The sequence below is a fragment of the Argopecten irradians genome, chromosome 5 (assembly GCF_041381155.1).
Source record: "Argopecten irradians isolate NY chromosome 5, Ai_NY, whole genome shotgun sequence".
In the NCBI taxonomy this organism is placed as follows: domain Eukaryota; kingdom Metazoa; phylum Mollusca; class Bivalvia; order Pectinida; family Pectinidae; genus Argopecten; species Argopecten irradians.
In genome coordinates this window covers 26,179,016-26,199,550 of record NC_091138.1, presented here as the reverse complement: position 1 = coordinate 26,199,550, position 20,535 = coordinate 26,179,016, and the positions used below count along the sequence as shown (strand labels likewise).

The window sequence follows — 20,535 nt, the reverse complement described above, 5'->3', positions numbered from 1 at the left end:
GAGGTAACATGAGGTCAGAGAACTGTGACCTTTAATCATAGTGTAATACAGAGGTAACATGAGGTCAGAGAACTGTGACCTTTAATCATAGTGTAATACAGAGGTAACATGAGGTCGGAGAACTGTGACCTTTAATCATAGTGTAATACAGAGGTAACATGAGGTCGGAGAACTGTGACCTTTTATCATAGTGTAATACAGAGGTAACATGAGGTCAGAGAACTGTGACCTTTTATCATAGTGTAATACAGAGGTAACATGAGGTCGGAGAACTGTGACCTTTAATCATAGTGTAATACAGAGGTAACATGAGGTCAGAGAACTGTGACCTTTAGTACAGTGTAATACAGAGGTAACATGAGATCCGAGAACTGTGACCTTTAATCATAGTGTAATACAGAGGTAACATGAGGTCGGAGAACTGTGACCTTTTATCATAGTGTAATACAGAGGTAACATGAGGTCAGAGAACTGTGACCTTTAATCATAGTGTAATACAGAGGTAACATGAGGTCGGAGAACTGTGACCTTTTATCATAGTGTAATACAGAGGTAACATGAGGTTAGAGAACTGTGACCTTTAATCATCATAGGTAATTATCAAGGCAGAGGTAACATGAGGTCAGAGAACTGTGACCTTTAATCATAGTGTAATACAGAGGTAACATGAGGTTAGAGAACTGTGACCTTTTATCATAGTGTAATACAGAGGTAACATGAGGTCGGAGAACGTGACCTTTAATCATAGTGTAATACAGAGGTAACATGAGGTCAGAGAACTGTGACCTTTAATCATAGTGTAATACAGAGGTAACATGAGGTCAGAGAACTGTGACCTTTTATCATAGTGTAATACAGAGGTAACATGAGGTCGAGAACTGTGACCTTTTATCATAGTGTAATACAGAGGTAACATGAGGTCAGAGAACTGTGACCTTTTATCATAGTGTAATACAGAGGTAACATGAGGTCAGAGAACTGTGACCTTTTATCATAGTGTAATACAGAGGTAACATGAGGTCAGAGAACTGTGACCTTTTATCATAGTGTAATACAGAGGTAACATGAGGTCAGAGAACTGTGACCTTTAATCATAGTGTAATACAGAGGTAACATGAGGTCGGAGAACTGTGACCTTTAATCATAGTGTAATACAGAGGTAACATGAGGTGATAACTGTGACCTTTATCATAGTGTATACAGAGGTAACATGAGGTTAAGAGAACTGTGACCTTTAATCATAGTGTAATACAGAGGTAACATGAGGTCGGAGAACTGTGACCTTTAATCATAGTGTAATACAGAGGTAACATGAGGTCAGAGAACTGTGACCTTTAATCATAAAGTAATACATAGATGACATGAGGTTAGAGAACTGTGACCTTTTATCATAGTGTAATAAAAGGTAATATTTTCCGTGCCATTTTTGTGTTATTTAGCGTTCTTCACAGTATATAAGACTGGGTTTTGTGTCCTGTTTGAGGCACACAATCAAAATATAAGCATCATCTATTAATGTTTGGACATTTGGTTCAGTTTAAATTGACCAGAAGGGGTGTGTTGTTTGGTGTCTTTCTGTGAGATAGCACTATAAAGTTGATTTTGACTATTACAAGAAAACATCGCATACTCACAATTCACACACAGACAACATATCGCATCCATGGCAGGGACTGTCCTGAAGTTGTCCAACCCGTTAAAAGGATATTGCTTATTGACTGCAACGGACACTAACGGGTTCTGATGCTTGAAATATATTGGCTATACTATTATAGGTAAAAATTACACTAAACTGCTAAACACCGTACCACGCGGCCACTTGACACAATAAAAAGATCAACACCATCTGTGGCTGCACTACATATGCCGAATACCTGCCCTCAATGATTACGCAGACGGATTGATGTATGGCTATAAAACGTAACTAATTAGGCTCGTAATGGCCGATATAAAGAGATACCTAGATTAACACGTCCGTTACAATCTGAGCAAGATGTACGAAACTCCCACTTTTTGTGGAGATAGAATGTAATCTAAGAAGGGAGTCATTGTTCTTTTACCAAGTAATGCGTGGCTTGTGGTGCGAAACCTGACATGAAACAGCTGGAAGGATTAGTGGGTATTGGTAAGATGTTTATCTTACATCCAATCATACCGGCATTTCTTCATTTACCATAACAACTGCTTCAGTTACTGCACTTTCATATCCTGGCTTTTATTCTAGTGTCGATAATGTGTCGAGTATAAACAGACCCTGGCTGTTAGCCTAGGTAACAAGGTATGCATGTCTTCAGTAATGTTTCACTTGTTTGGAAACACTGTAATGGTGTTTTTCTTCATTTAATGCAAACTTTTAAGTGATTTTATTTATGTGAATATCTTATATCACTGCCAAACTTCATTCCATGTATGGATAAGTTGAAAGTTGAAGGTAGGATGTTAAATTGTACCTGCTGTCCCTATTACATGATCGTAAAAGGCGACTAAATTTAGGGTATTTCCTTTTCTTCCTCTTCCTAACATCTCTTCAGTTGAGCGTTCGTACCTGCGTGGAAGGTCGGAGTGCTGTCCACTGTCCGGGACACACATAGTCTATAAAAGTGGTAGTTTCTGCTCCTGCTTACATGACCCTGATTTTTACGACGCTAATCTAAAAAAGTCAACCAAAACCAAATCGATAAGTTAAGACTAATTACACCTTTATGTCCTATGTTCATCGTTATGCAGCAACATTATGAAAATATATAACATTAAGCCGCCTCTAAAAACTTTTACATTCTGCTGCTATAAAGACAAAATTGCAAATTACATCTATCCTATTCATGACGCGGAAAGAATAGTTTCAAATATATCTTAGCCATTGTATGACACGTATCGTCACCTTGCCTTCGTGAGACACATAAGGTGCATTACATTCGGTGTTACAGTAATGCGACCGGAATAGCTTCAGCCAAGGGATGCATTAAATAGAGTACTGGATATTTCAAACTGTTTCCATGTCCCTTTTGCCTCCGCCATGATCATTAACCTGGATCATTCCCTAAGCTCATGGGAGCAGATTTTCTATCAATCCATGCCGTTGTTATACGGAATGAATGTTGTGCTCTTCGCGGACTAATTCTCTCTAGCCATACCCGTGCTTTTGAACCCGCTGGGCAGTAACTTTTATTTTCTTGACTTCTTTAGTGAAGGCGCTGGTTGATGAATACTGATTAGCTAGTCAGTTACTTCCGTGATGGGATGAAGACGCGCTGTAATTGTTTGTCAATAGCCTTCTGAACAGCACTGGGCGATCAGCATGGGCTGCCACTAGGTGCTGAGAATACTTACTGCTGTATTGGAAGTCGCTCTCTGATTTGTTCTGATATTATTTCTCCACATCAAGAATCAAAGGATTCATTAATATAAGAACTACCGTTACTATCTGTCACTATACCATGCGTTGGAATGCATCATGCAATTCATCCGTAGAGATATAAATCAAAGAACTGAACCATTCTAAACATGCCTAAACAATGTTTCTTATTTAGTTAAATACACTAGTTATACAGGTTATATGTAGGTTATCTATTTACCTTCATGTATCGGACAGTCATCAATACGGTACTTTAATTACATTTCGAACTCGCATCAGATTTATTTTGTTTGTTTTGTTCGTTTAATTAACGCGTCCTGTTAAGAACCACGGTTATTTAAAGACAGCCTCCCTTGTGTGTCGTGTCTTGCGTGTGTGATGTGCTAGGTGCGTGTTCTGGGAGACTGTGGTATATTTGTCTTTTTTTATAGTGGAACTCTTGTTTTTTTATAGTTCTATATTAATAACGCATTGATGAGCCTTTTACGTTCATGCAATAGCGGCAGCAAGTACACTTCTTAGTCCTACCTGCAGAATTCATATCACGCATGGAAAAAAACAAGTACATTTACGGTGTGTTGCGTGTGTGTGAAGTGTTGTAACAGACCAGTCGTTCCATTCACTATATGCGGAGCGCAATGCAGCTACATCAGTTACCAATGTTTTAGACTATAGTGTGTTTCCATTTTGAAATATTTTCTTCGGGTTGAAAAGTATGATTTATGTTAAGGTATTGTTAGATTCAATAGTGCGTTCGCAAGGAGCCTGAACCGCGACCGATCATTTCGTAGCAAAAAGTAAGTTAGTGCCAATGGAGACGTTAGAAAGAAGTAATAATAGAGAAAGTAGGAAATAATGTTACTCTTGCTCTTTTAGTACTGGATTATGCTAACCTAGACACAGAACCAGCATACCATTATCATTTCTGTTATCACAAATTGCAATTCATACAAATATATGTACATTTAACAACCAAACTGGAAAAAAATTACGGATGAGCCAGTTACAAAAAAATGCCTGTTCTAAGATCTCTTGAATATTTCTAGCCCAACTCCTTACCACAGCCTACACCATTGTTTCTTCCACATCATGGTGTGTATATTGCGTTGTTCGTCTCCACTTCATATATGCGAAGGATGAACATCTGTTACACTTGTCTGAACACTTGTTAAAAGTAACTGAACACCCTCTTAATTGGCCATTAACCTTTACACCTGTAAGAGTTCTGTTAGGTACATCACGTCTTGTTGATTATCTCAATGTGTCGGTAGACAACAAATTGCACATTAGTTTATATCTCACTGAATTCCTTACGTGTTTACCGAACTAGCTGTCTCAAATCGAAGGCCGGTATAAATGATGACGTCAGGTCGCATAATGGACACAATTAGCAGAAATTAAAAAACATATATATGTTGCATAAATCAAATCAACAAATACTGAATTGGTAATTTTATTTCCAAATCAGATATTCAATTATATAACATCAAGCGTCACAAATAATTTACTGTGTGTAATAAAAACAAGCCGAAGAGAAAAAAAACTAATTAATATGACGCTGACACAAATATTTCTGTTTTCAATATTTTCTTTCAACAAAGCTGAACACCCCGTTTTTAAATAATCATATTTGATGCTATGCTTATTTATTTGATTAGTTAACGTGCTAATAACAGCCAGGGTCATGTACGGACGGCCTCCTATGCATGGGTGTGTTGCGCGTATGAAGTACGGGGAGCGTGCTTTGGGAGACTGCGAACCAGTCGTCCCACTCCCTTTATACTGAACGCTAGGCAGAAGCAGAGCCTAGCACTTTTATAGACTATGGTGTTCAGCCAGGGAACAGAGCCCCCAGCCTTCCTCACATGGACGACTGCACAACATACGGCCAAAAAAGAGGTGGTGTCAAGGGAGACGTTTGGAAGAAGAAAAGGGAAAAGATGATATCCATTTCTAACGCCCTACATGCAGAGCCACATATTATGTGGTGCTGGTTTTAGAACAAATTGAATTGCTGTAAATGATCTAAACTGTATTAGCTCTGTCACCACAACTTATGATAATGATTACGCCTGTGTTGCGAATACAGACTAAACTTGTTGATATTTCCAATCTGATGCAGGAAAGTGACAGTATGGATTTGTTTATGTATTATCAAAGAAAATAAAACCCTAGTACCAATCCCTGCTGCGGAAACCCCTACACATTGTTTGAAGAGAATTGGAAGCATTTCCTTCTTAAAAAATACATAGAAAATAACTAATGTAATGCATTAACTGTCTGTTTAACACATCCGACATTGTTTAATAGGATATATATTTAGATGTCGTTACCGATTCCCTGGGGGGGATCTATACATAGACTAAAGTACTCTGTTCCAGACTACCCTTCCAGCACTGAATAGGGTGACATGAATTTGTCTAATATAAGGAGACGCTTTCTGTTTGTGGCTGTTTATAAGTCACTTAAAGGGATACAATAACTCTGTTGGACGTCGTACTGATATCAAAATACGATATTGAATTATATTCAAAAGGGATTTATTACACTCCTGAAGATCGACATTTACTAAACATATTTGAAAAGCTTAAACACCAGACAACGTTATATAATCTCGTCATCAATATTCCTAATTAGTGATCAATTTTTAAAGAAAGTCCGTAATAATTTGTTCGGGATCTCAAACCTTCAATTTCTATTATCACTGCACAATATGTTCAAATATAAAGACGTATATAATTTCCTTGGTGCATCTCTTCTTAATTCACATTTAATGTGTTGTTGTGACTGTGTTAAAACATCATATTGCCCCTTAGTGCATTCTTGTGTGTTATTGTGACTGTGGTAAAACATCATATTGCCCCTTAGTGCATTATTGTGTGTTATTGTGACTGTGGTAAACCATCATATTGCCCCTTATTGCATTCTTGGGTGTTATTGTGACTGTGGTAAAACATCATATTGCCCCCTAGTGCATTCTTGTGTGTTATTGTGACTGTGGTAAAACATCATATCCCCCCTTAGTGCATTCTTATGTGTTATTGTGACTGTGGTAAACCATCATATTGCCCCTTATTGCATTCTTGTGTGTTATTGTGACTGTGGTAAAACATCATATTGCCCCTTATTGCATTATTGTGTGTTATTGTGACTGTGGTAAACCATCATATTGCCCCTTATTGCATTCTTGTGTGTTATTGTGACTGTGGTGAAACATCTTATTGCCCCTTAGTGCATTCTTATGTGTTATTGTGACTGTGGTAAACCATCATATTGCCCCTTAGTGCATTATTGTGTGTTATTGTGACTGTGGTAAAACATCATATTGTCCCTTGAAGGATATTGCATGTATCATGCACTCTAAAATTGCCCCTCTCTTTAGCAATGGCTGCGTATATAACATTCGTTATACTTTCTATAGATGATGTTCAAATTTTAATATCAAACTGGTGTTTTCACTTAGCTAATAGGGGACACCGTACTGCCTGCATATAGTATATAAATCATAAAGTTGAAAGTAAAAAATTTGAGGGCAAAAAATTCAACTAGTCACCTAGATGAGCCAGTGGGATAATTTTCTGCCAGAGACTCCGAGTACAGAATTGTCATGATTTACAGGACTTCTCTCCAAACAGTCACGAGTCTTCTAGTGTTGATTATCAATTTTTGAATTTTTCAACAGTGTATTTTTGTTATTTGAGACTTTGGTATATTCGTGTGTCTCCTTGTGATAGTGGAACACTTGTCTTCGTTCAGTGCCAATATACTAAGATAATGAGTTGCAATGTTTACACAGCCAATATTTCCTTACTTGAAATTGACTAGAATATTCTGGTTAAAATTCTGACCTGAAATGAGCAGAAAAGTCAATTTCAGGTTAAAAACCTAACTGAATTTCACCTGAAATCGACCTAAATTTTGCATGAAAATTCGCTGAAGTAAAATTCTGGTCAAATTCATGTGAAATTCAACCAGGCGTTTCGTATCCTGAATGTTAAACCATAACAATAGACGAATATTCCATAACGAGTCACAATGGAGGGCATGTCACCTACGCTGTTATAAAAAAGAATCATTTTTATTAGAAACGAGAAATTCGTGACCTTTTACACTCTTACAACAAGAAATCAAGATTACCATTTATGTGTATATCCATCAGCTGTCTCTCTCTCTCTCTCTCTCTGACATTACTAGTATATGGAACAACTCACTTTATTTTTCAAAAACAACAATATCGGACACAATGTCTAATTATAAGCGTTTATTTCTGCTAATTTCTTTAACACTTTTATAAACAATTTAAACATATATAAACAGTATGGTAATTGATCACTTTGCCTTCCAGCTATCTTTCAAACACCCACCAAGGGCTCTAGCGTGGGAGCAGAAAAAAAACATTTTAAAAATATTACATTGTATATTTAAAGGGACATGAACCTAAATAAACCATGTAAATTTGAGTAAAAGACATATTTAAGACGTATCAGATACCTTACTAAGTAATCTATATCAATTATTGTGCAAATGTGTCAAATAAAATAAATTTAATGGAAATTCCATCTTTCTGTATTTTGAACCGGCCCGGTCGAATTTTGTAACGATATTATAGTAGTGTTGAACTTTAGTGACCTCCCACAATGCACTGCATATGTAAACAAAATGGTGGGTCAAAAACGTGAGTGACGCGAATAGTAAACAGTGTACGTCAAGAGTCAGTAACGTGCGCGATTGGGAAGTAGGTAAATATAAATGGATCACTGAAATGCATAAGACGGGAGCAACTCTCCACTTTATACTTGCGTGATGTACATATGTGCAATAAGTCAGGAACCTCCCTTCGCGGTGCCCTGTCGAATGAAAAGTATCGTTTGACTTTTGACTTATCAATCTTACGCTAAATACAAATTGTTATAATAAATATGGCTTAAACTTCATTTGTCAACCATCGTAAATTAGAAAAATGCTTAAGCTTAAAATGTGGAAAACTAATATTCCTTGTCATGTCAGCAAGTTTTTTTGTTCATTATAACCTCGCTTTCGGCCAGCTTTCGTTTTGTGTTCCAAAAATAGAATATGACGGTCTATTTTTATCATTTTTGAGGTAGGTATTCCCCACGTTTTTCTGTTGTTTTAGATAACCAATCATTGTATTAAAATATTCAATAAACATCTGAAAACCATATCTAAGCATACAGAACAAATCATTTAAGGTTCATGTCCCTTTAAATGGTGTTATCCTCTTGAAGGGAATGACTCAATGACAATTCATCTGCAACTGTCGACATGTTTTAAAACGACATTAAGTTCTATCTAGTATACAAACCATCATTAAATGAAATTTAGCCATCTGATACCCAGTGACCTACACCATGCAATACTGCATATGTCACTAGTGTAATATAACCTGGCTGGAGTTTCATTGTGACGTCAGGTACTTCGAATGTCATTTTTTTTTTGTAAATTTACCATATTAAAGGTGTGGTTCTTTTTACAAAAATATTGTTAATATTTACCTTTCAATCATCGTAACCAGTCATTACCCAACACTTCTATGATAACTGTGTGTGTCAGCACAAATAGCTTATATTGTGGTAATGAGTGGGGATTTATCTCTTTGGTTATGCAATAAAAGAAGAAGGGCAAACCAATTCAATATAAGTCTAGTATAATAACTACTATATGTTGTTAACAGAAGGAAGGACTGTATAGACTTCCGGTCAAGATATAATGAAATTTTCTGATGATATTCTGATCTGACATTTTACTTTCGCTGGCGTCTAGTGAGATAGACTGACATTGTTCTAAGTGCGTCATCATTTCTTGTTTAGAGTGACAGAAGTATTTGTGATGGAAAGTATCGGAACCATCCCGGACAATGTCTTATGGCTACCTCTATACATCATTGATGTTTGATTGGTCCACATATAATGTCCCCAGACATCAACAAGTCTGTGGAACACGCCATTCTTTTCCACTAATTTGTAATCAAGACACGGAGGTTGCAAATTTCAGTAAAGGAAAAAAATACCGCTGATTTAAGGACGTTCGCTGAAAATCAAAAACAAATATCTTTATTAATATTCGTGTGATTTAATAAAAAAAATGAAACTGAACGACGTCCATTATTTTGGTAATTAATCTCAATACACTCTTATAGTTGTTATTTGATAAAGTAACTTTTCTTTAAAGTAATCACTTGAAATACTTCATGCATATAATCGACTTCGATTTTTTTCTAGCCTCTTAAATGCCTCATTCTGGATTTTATGGAACTCGTATTCGAACAACGTAAGAAAAGGATTGATCGGATATGGACAAAAAAGCAAATAAATTAAACGCACATGACTATTTTGGCTAACTGCACTAACGGCGTGACGTGTAATATATCAATGTCACGTATTGAAAGTAAAAGACGGGGAAATGACAAGTAAAATAGCAGGCATGTCAACTTTCATTGATCACGTTTCAATTCGATCCCATGAGAATACAATACGATTTCAGCTTTTACGTCAAAGTTTCAATAATATCCATTGTTGAATAAGCTACAATACACGCATGTTGTTGGAAAGGTACTGATATCAATGTTAAGACGCTTATTATGACCATTCACCTTAGTAGAAATGGAATTGTGCAATCATTCGATCAAATCGGAAATACATTCTACCACTTATATTTACATTCATACCCAGATTTAGTGAAATTTATACCCCAACATTGCCTTAGCTTACCTTGGAAATCGAGGTTTTGTCGTCTGAAAACGGCATTGAATAGAATTGTGCTTTAACTAACTGATGATAAAGCATGATTCCTTTACGTAATCTATCGATCATTGTTGCCTGTGTTGAAGCCCACCGTTATATATATTCAAACCATAAATCTGTACACAACGGTCCCTTCCATTTAATCACCAACATCAAACCGGTGTTTGAAATCGGCTGCGACAAAGCAAATGGTCGATAGATGCGCATATTTTGCTATTGATGACCATGTGATTTCCATTGCTTTTGACTTGATGGCTGTGTGCGAAACTCTTGATGTCAAACCGGATTCTGAACACCACAGAACGTATGTGATATCCCGGGATATAGTGGTGATCGTCTGCGGAGCGTAAGGAAAATAAATGACGGCTCCAACAAATAGAGTTCTGTCTACCAGATGCATGTGGATTTATCAATAGCTCTGTGTGAATTAATGAATAGATTTTTATCCCAATAAACGCAAACCTGCGAGAGCAACCAGACGTGCGCATTTTTCACACTTCGAAGATTCATTTTTGTAAATGCGTATATAAGATTCATGAGCTGTAAAATAAAAGTACATTGTCCGTCTTTTTTTATTCCTTTCGTGTCCAAAATAACATTGTTACTTCTTTTTTTTTTTTAAGCAGTATATTGAAGTCACAATCTTACACTATTACGGTGGTGACATCAACATATCAGATTGCTTTTAATCATTTATCAATCAACGTGTGTATGCGGACTAGTTGTTACAGCAAAAACACAAAACGCATAGGGCGTTAGAATTGTACCTGCTGCCCCTATTGCATGATCGTAAAAGGCGACTAAATTTAGGATCTTATCTTTTCTCTTCTTCCTAACTGACTTTATCTTTCCTAATGCCTCCCATGGCACCGCCTCAATTTTGGCCTTGAGTTGAGCGTTCGCCCCCGTGAGGAAGGCTCTGGGTTCTGTCCCCTGGCCGAGACACACCAAAGTCTATAAAAGTGGTAGTTTCTGCTCCTGTTTGGCGCTCAGCATACAGGGAGTAGGACGACTGGTTCCCCCGTTGTCAGTATAATGTGACCGGGTGGGGTGTGTTGCTTGGTGTCTTCGGCGGCATGCTTCAATGATATAGCACTATAAAAAGGGCAACAGTTCCACTATACAAGAAGACACAACATCAATATACCGCAGTCTCCCAAAACACGCACCTCGCACAACATACATTGTACATGCAGCACACCGCATACATGGGAGGCCGTCCTTACATGACTATAGCTGTTAATAGGACGTAAATTAATCAAACAAACAAAATGCATATGTTATATGAAGATATATATAAGAAAATGTTTTTGACTTCCAATGGACGCTGTTTTGCATTTATTGAACTATTTAATTCATATTCTTTTACACTTTTACAACTGAAAATGTTGAAAACCAATTGGACCTAGACATGTAACATATCTTGAATGGGGGAGGCCTACCTTGTATGGGGGAAGCCGTCCTTTAGTGATCTTTGTCGTTAGTAAAAAGGACGTTAAGCCCATTCAATCAACCAACCAACCATGAAAAAGGATAAATGTTATCAAATCATTTAAATATGTGTTTTCAAAATATTTGAAGGTAAACAATGTCTTGGAGGTGTAAGCGCCTTGTTCCTCTGAAATGTATTAAGCATATCGAGCATGTAATATTATTGATGCTTACCAGTATCTATATTTTCTTTGTTGTAGATACATGGCTATTATACACCCTCTCCGGCCACGCATGACTGGCCGCGTCGTCCTGGCTATCTGCATCATATGGGGCGTGTCCACATTTCTCTCTATACCAAATCTGATCTATGGAACCACCAAAGTGCAAGACTTCGGCAATATCTCCATCATTATATGTTTTATACAATGGCCAGACGGCAATGCTAACACCGGAAGTAGGACGGACTTTGCGTAAGTAGCCTTTGTTGTTTTAAACAACTTTCAATAAATCATTTTAATTATGTCTCTTCAATTGTAATTCCAGCTTAAAAAATGAGCCACTGACGAAAATAAGAATGGAATATTGTAATATTAAGACTGTGACTTGATGACATGAATATACATTGATACTCATGTAACAGAATAACAAGGGCCTCAACTTAATCGATGCCATTCGGCGTCAAAATAAATTAAAATAGCCCATTTCGGATCAAATTGTAGTAAAAAGGGTCGACAAGAACTGGACAAGATCTTAAATACAAAATTTCATTTAAGTTATATACATCATGTTAGAGTTGACATTTAGAAAAATATGTATGTTCACCAAGGTCATACTATAAGTATCAACGTAGGTATATACAAAAATACATCAAGGTCAAATGTCAGCTCATAATGAAGTAAAAACGGTATAAAGCTAGTATATTAATAGAAATAAAAGGCCAAAGTTAATTCAAAGTAAAATCAAAATCATTTTTATGGAACATATATTCAGCCACTATATGGCCTTCTTCAGTCCAAAATAACAATCTTGACTAAGTCAGCTCAGCAAAGTCATAGGAATAATCAAAAAGGTCTTATTGCAAATCGCCATGGAACGCACCGAATTATCAAGGTTGGATTGCTATTTGACATTTTCATATTACTTTTAAACAAAGTTATTCTACAATCTACAAGCTAGGACTTTCATCAATAACGTAATAATAAAAATCAGAAAGTCTATATTACTAATGGGAAAACTCCTGGTACAAAGTATAAAGTTATATTATAAATCCTCAAGGTTACAATTCTATTCAGAAACGCGATATTACAAATTAAAATAGCCAATTTGTAATTGTTCCTTAAAAAAAAAACACACATTAAAAAGGAGAGCATTCAACATATTCAGTCCATTTGATAATGTTTGAGGCAAGTTGTTCAAATGTCGTATTAATTTTTTTTCTTGTTATAAATTGTCTGGTGGTTATAAATCAAACAGGAGCACTATCTCATAAACATAATACGCTGGCTGGAATACGATACCTTAGGTTTTTTCATTTTCTAAATATAATGTATAATCTTTTTTATTACAAACTGTAATCTTGTTTCATGCAGAATCTCAAAAGCTACAATTCGTGTGCTCTATGCAACTAAAAGGTTTACTAGCCATCTTATTCGTTCCCTACACAATACGGGTTTCTGTCCATAGTAATTGTAAGAAACCACCTTTGACATTTCCAAAATGCTCTTTCGCCCCTCTTACAACTATTTCGTGTGTTATTTTCATTTTGAAATATACAAAATCCTAAGCACATTAATTAGTTAATTAGAACACACACTAATGGTACATACGTCTTAAGTAACCTTCTAATGTGCTGCATCATTAGGGTCTGCCACAGCCAGTTAATCGTCTACATGGTGTGCATGTACTTGTAGACACAGACATCGCCACACACGCATCTATCGTCTGCCATACCGATCGAACATTGGGATCTGTATTCCCAGGGCGAGGCGGGTGATGATTTAGGCTTCTCGAGTAAATGAAACCTGCTAAGATTGACCTCATTGTGCTCTAATATTCTTACTTCATAATATGGTGAGATCATCTTGATGTCGCATGTTGAATGTTAATTTGCTTCTAATGGGTTCCAGTGTCACCGAAGATCTTGCTTGGTGTCAAGCGTCTGTCCGTTGAGAACGCCAAGCTATTTTAAAATACCCATATTTAGAAACGCTTGGTGCTAGGTTTTGTTCCGTAAAAAGAACTCCCTATAATCATTCTGTAGTTCCAGCATTTAATCAGATTTCTGTTTTTGTTCAAATCATTCAGGCAATGTGTTGATTATTGTCAATTGTAGAAGAAATCAAATGTCACAAATGTTAGGACACAATATCACCAAAACGGAAAACAACAATGAAAAAACAGCAACTTTTGTCATATACGCTACCTAATATATAATTTGTTTCAGGTTGTCTCAAATACCGTTAAATCCTATGGCTGTCAGACATGAAGGTAGCTCGCTGAAACAAAGCAAAATGTCTTTGTTTTATTTTGTATATCTACAAAATAGCAGTTAAGCATGGGCAAACCGTTTATAAATTAACAATATTAATCACTGTTTAACGCACCAGAGTGGATAAATATCAATCGTATCAAATTAACAAAGCCTTCCGAAAACACACACACGCCTCAGACAGGCAGCATGCTGCATACACAGAAGACCGTCCCTAAATGAGCCTTCCGAAAACACACACACGCCTCAGACAGGCAGCATGCTGCATACACAGAAGACCGTCCCTAAATGACACTAGCTGTTCATAGGAAGTTAAAGTAATCAACCAATCAATCTGTCCGTTTTGATGTTCGTTTCTTTGATGAATTTAGATATTTGTGAAGCATTTTCCTCTTGGCTTTATCAAAATGCCATTCATTACTTTCGTAACGGTATGATATTTACTCTTATTCCGTTCACTCTTGCCGAACAGTGATAGCGAACATCAACAATGATAAATAACAGACTACCGAAAAAGTTCAATAAGCATGCGGTTTTTTTTTTCTTTTTCTTACTCGACATGCTGTAGGAGAAAAAATACTTCAGGTCAGATTTCACGTTTAAATGATCATCGAGTGATGACAACGGTATCGCAATGCTTATTTCTGATAAAGTATTATCCAATCGAATATAAGTGCGCTTTGCTATGGCAATGATTTTATATTATGTGATGGCTAAATAGAGTTTTTAAGCCTGAACGCGAAATTTCAATTTAAAATATTTTTTTTATTATTATTTGAGTCAAAATCGCAAAAACTTTGTTCCACGAATATAACGAAACTTGCAGTACTAAAAGACAGCATAAAACGACCATTACACGTTCCATTGTTTTCATCAACTTACTTACTGAATGAACCCTGCTTTGATAGTTTCAAGACTAGTCCTAAAAACTAACTGTGTCATAGTTAACCAAATGTAATTGAAAAAACTCAAAGATTGATGATTTCTATGATTTACAATGCTTTAGAATAGGCTCAAATCAATTTCTTAGAATGTTTTCAGAAAACAGTTAGTTCTGTAATATTGATTTGGACACCATGGAAATGACCGTCGGTTGATAAGAAGAATCAGCCGATTGATTCAACCAATGAAAATGATAGTATGACCTTAAAACAGAATACATTTATGTATTCTCTTAGTGACGCTGAACGATTTTGTGTTTAACTGATACACAGTGATCTGTGAAAATGCTAATTAAATAAACAATGAGAATCTTTAATAATAAAAATATAATCAACATGTGTATAGGCAATATAGCGTATAATGACTTTGCAAGGTTATCTGAAAATAGACTATACCAAAATTCTTACATTTCATACAAAATGTTACTATTGTTTTACTAAACATTCTTTTAAGTAATTCATGATTTTTCAATTTGTTCCTTTCAAATATTTCAAAGTTAGAATTAGTCATCTTCATAACTTTTGGTCTGAGCATGTAAAATAGAAAATACATTTAAACGCAAAACTAAACAGGTTGCTCAGCACAATAGGAATGTAAAATAACCCATACATGTAATTGGTACTACATGTAAATATATTCTTACACTAAAATATGGATTCAGATAAGACTCAGGGTAACATGTACTGAACGTTCAAGATCAGCAATTAGCTTGCACCAAACTATAGTTTAATTGTCTGACAATATAAATAGGAACTTAAATATGACCGATAACAAGTATTACTGAAGACAGTTATCAGCACATTCAGTTACCTTGCACCATACAGAGGAATTTAAAAGTGACGGATGGTAGTGTGTGCTGATCATATACCACTAGCAATTAACACACACCAAAACGTAGTTTTTAGTTTATATTTAGACTAGAATGCTAATGATATTTATGATACATTTTAATCCCATTCTGTAAATTTCTCTCCCTGTGTATATAACCTGTATTAACCAGCAGACTGACATGTGTTTGGCAGTGCTCAAATCTTTACCATATGTCTGGGATCCTAAAGTCTACAAACATGTTGTCATGTTCACTATATAAAAACACTCTCACGGTGAGGATGTAATTGTATATTAGCATGCGGATCCAAAATAAACATTGCTTAGCATCGATACATTTTGGATGGCAAACCTGTTGGTAGGCATATATCTGCGAAATACATATGCTGATTTTTTCACAAAATATTGTTCGTGTTTATTAAAAGCATGTCTAATTAAGAAAGTATGTAGATACTATTTCACTCACGTCGTATTTGATATGATGGCACAAACAAAAAATGGCCAACGAACATACCGCCTGAATCAACCTTTACACAAATATCTCAAATAATGTGAAAGTTTGCAGATTTTTTTTTACTTTGTTCCGACTTTTTTGTCGTTAGGTTAGAACGTTTAATGAGGGTAAGCCTACTTTTCCTAAGTTGATTGATGAAGCTAAAATTATCTTGAAAGCCCGAAATATTTTCGTCTATTCTGCTACGCTATGTGTCAAAACAACGACTAGGGGACATAAGTTAATGAGGCATGGGTGTCTTTAAAAAATACGATCTTTGAAGTAATGGTAAAAAAATAATAGATATAATTTAAGGCCAGCCTCCGTTATGTGAGAACATGGCGAGTTTTTGCAACAGTAAAGAGCTATTGAAATATGGATAGAAAATGGAATGTAATAAATAAGATAAGGTTACAACGTAAATTGTGGTACAAAAAACTATCCCATCAGTCATGTCTTAGAAAAAAGGACTCTAACAAAATTACTTCCTTAACAGGTAAGGCACATCACTAAAGGTGTGTGTATATCAATCCACGATAAGGTTACTGTCTAAAACATTGTGCGCCAAATTTCTTGGGAAATTATAAAAGCAAAGTTCGCGGAGAGTCGAGGATGTGTGATATACGGTGTCTGGAAACTTGTTTGCGTGGTAATCCTCCTTGATGGTATACTACTCCCTAAATGAAGCAGTTCGCGTTTTTTTACATTTAATGTCCTATCATACCACAATAAAACAGTGAAGGTGGAGGGAAATCAGGTTTGAGTACAATATCCTTTTCGTCAAGGGAATTTGTTCGTACGGCGTTAAGAGAACTCTCCAGTGATCAAATATCATTGTATCGCAGACATCATCAGCCTTGAGCGCTGACAAAATGGCGGAAGCACGTGACGGGTATTTTGTCGTTTGTTCCGGTTACAAATGAGAACTGATGAGCGGAATATATAAACTCATTACCCGCGCGTGATTTGTCTGCTTGTTGGGGAAATGCTCGTCGAATATCAGCGTGAAGGTTCGTCCTGCATGTTGTCACAATGGACTCAATGATACAGGCCACACCTGTAGTCAGTTTTATATCAAATAATCATCTGTGGCATAAACAGGGATTTATCACTTAGAATGTAACTCTCTGTAGATGGCGTGTTTTTTCACTGAGGAATCACAATCACACATCTCTGTACATCGTTGTATGATCAGCGTAAACACCACCTTAAACTATTGAACCTAGACTAACAAGCGGGATCCTTCGAACCCTAATCGACAAACACAACTTGATTGTTAACAAATTGGGGGAAAATTTCGCAGAGAATATGTTATAATTTGGGGATGTACATGTAAACTCTGGTGGTATCAATCAATCAGAGTGCTGAGAGTCTGTCAGCTAACTCTTCCCTCTCTTATGGATTCGCAACTAATATCAGGAAGCTGTTGTTTACAGAGCGTCTGAGTCCACAATTAGGGGGCATCATCGGTAAACAAATGAGCAGCGTAGATTTGATAGAGAGGATAGATTGTGTTACAGTGGAGTGAATTGTCTTGGTTCGGGTCTGACACTCATCAGTTGTAATAATGGGAAACATGGACATTCTATACGTAATCTCCCTTGGGCGAACATCCTCGAGATGTAGAAAGTGTTGGTCGGTAATAAGACATCTATCACAGTAATTCAGTCTGGACATCCTGTTATATCAACGTACTCTTACTCTTATGGTAGCTTTTGTAGATTCTAACCCATGTCTTAGTATAGAGTCCTTATTGCATTTTTAATTCGCAAATTGTAGTTATTTTAAATGGTTTTAATTGTAATATCTTGACACGTTTTATTCGTCTTTGCGATCGCATGTTCACTTTGCTAAAATATTAACTCTAAAATGATTGTAAAATTATTGCTGTACCCATTGCTTTACTCGTCCCTGTAAGATGGTCCTTAACCCTGTCCCTAGTGTCTGTTATAGTCTTGTTGAATAGGCTTAACGTCCCCTTAAACCTACAGATCATGGAAGGACGGCCGCCCCTGTATACAATACGCCACGTGTGTACTTGTCTGCATGTTAGTGTCTGCACTTGATTGACGCTCAGCATCTTTGGAGTGCTGATCTTTAACGTCATAGTGAGTTAATTGAGCGGGTTAAAATTTTCACAATATTGACTTAAACAGAGTTCCACTATACAAGAAGATATAATACGAATATACCGCGTTCTCCCAAAATATGCACCACACTTGCACACAACATATCGCACATATGGGAGGCCGTCCTAACATAACCATGGCTGGTAATAGGACGTTAATTAATCAAACAAACAAACAGAAACAGGAAAATTATATTTCGGAGGTTTAAACATTTAGCGATCTGTGGTTATAAGGTTACATATAATTTATAATTTTCTCAAACTTTTCCAATGTAAGTTTTGCAACCATAGGAATATCCTGCGAAATCGAGAGAATAATCGGCTATAGCTTAAAACGCCATTTTTTAGTACAATGTGATCTGATTGGGTGTCCAGAGCGTCTTCGGCAATCCGTTTTGATGAGCGAGACATAGTCCTATAACACAGAATACGCATTGTCCAATGTAACATAATTCCCACACAAGGATCGTCCTGTCGATAGGACGAACATCATACCGCCGTCGTATTTCCCTTTGAAAATAAAAATGGAAGTGACGTTCATTGGTTAAATGATTTAGAATTTATGAACACGACGGTTGGTGCAGTATGATATTATCAACTGTTATAACAATTTTAATAATAAAACTGTAACATATACAATGTAATAATATCTGGCATACCCGATGTAATACACTCATGTAGCCTCTTTGGGGTGCATTGCTTGGTATCTTCGGCGACATGCTTCAGTGATATAGCACTATAAAAAGGGCAACAGTTCCACTATACAAGAAGACACAACACGAACATGCCACAGTCTCCCAAAACACGCACCTCGCACTTCACACACGCTACACACTGCATACGTGGGAGGCCGTCCTTACATGACCCTTGCTGTTAATAGGACGTTAAAATAATCAATCAAACAAACAAACAAACAAACGCTTCAGGCTGTATTACTTAGCCATCCATGCAATACAGCCTTGTGACGTCATCGCGTCAACAAAATTACTATTTTCTCGGTACAATTTTAACATATTTTTTTTCAGAAACTAGGCTGGTTTTACAATAAAAGGTCCATACAACTGGACCTACGTTAAAATATCGCAATTTTTCATGCTTGGAAAATAGAATTCCAGTCGCAATTAATCATTAAAAATCAAAATAGAATTGCTATAATTTATAACGTCGAGGATGACGAAGAAAGATATTCATACATATCCACATCTGAATGAGTCTTATAGTAAACATTGTGAATTCAATCTTACTGCGTTATCCGCGTATGTTTATATATGTGATGTGTTGATTATTAATATATTGTTCTTTCATACCTACACGTGTAATACTGGCTGGTCTAGGGCAATACACTCATGTCGCCTGAGGCTGTATTGCATGGCTACCCATGCAATAAAGCCTCGTGACGTCACGGCGTCAACAAAATCTCTAATTCCTCGGTAAAATTTTAACATTTTTTTCACAAAATTGACTGGTTTTACTATAAAAGATGCAAGCAACGGAATTTGTGTTGAAAATATCACGTAATTTTTCATGTATGGAAATTGACTTCCAGTCGTGGATTTCTTCGAATTTATTTCAAAATGGCGGGATATTATAGTTGTAAAATTGCAGTAAAACGTCGTGGTATGAAAGAAAAATACTCTTTCATAAGTGGATATGAAGGATAGGGATATTCTACCCTCGGGATCACAAAATGTTGCAAAACCCTCGGCAAGCCTCGGGTTTTACTACATTTTGTGACCCTCGGGTAGAATATCCCTATCCTTCATATCCACATATGTTGATTATTAATATATTGTTTTTTTACCCAAAAATCTAATTCTTAAATGTTTTTGATAACACGCCGACAACCCTCCTTAGAGAACCACACTCCTTTATTTTTCATTATTAGGAAACCAATTGCAAACAGCCAAGATATATACAGTATTACACCATTCTCTAGAGGAGGACCAGATAAAGCGCTCTATATTTAAACTACATGTCAGACAATTTGGAAGACTTTAATAATGCAAATATGGCAACCATCCTTACACACGCTTAAATATAAAACTAAAGTACTCTACAGAGGAAAGCCATAGTCGATGTCCTTAATCAAAATTACAAGTACAAAGC

General features: G+C 36.3%; 1 protein-coding gene across 1 annotated transcript in view; it reads left to right on the top strand.

Annotated features, from left to right (window-relative positions):
• LOC138323360 (tachykinin-like peptides receptor 99D) overlaps positions 1–20,535 on the top strand; it is an 82,555-nt gene that overhangs the window by 39,805 nt on the left and 22,215 nt on the right. Inside the window, exon 2 of the mRNA XM_069267940.1 lies at positions 11,808–12,020. Coding sequence (XP_069124041.1) covers positions 11,808–12,020 — 213 coding nt within the window. The remainder of the gene's footprint in view (positions 1–11,807; positions 12,021–20,535) is intronic.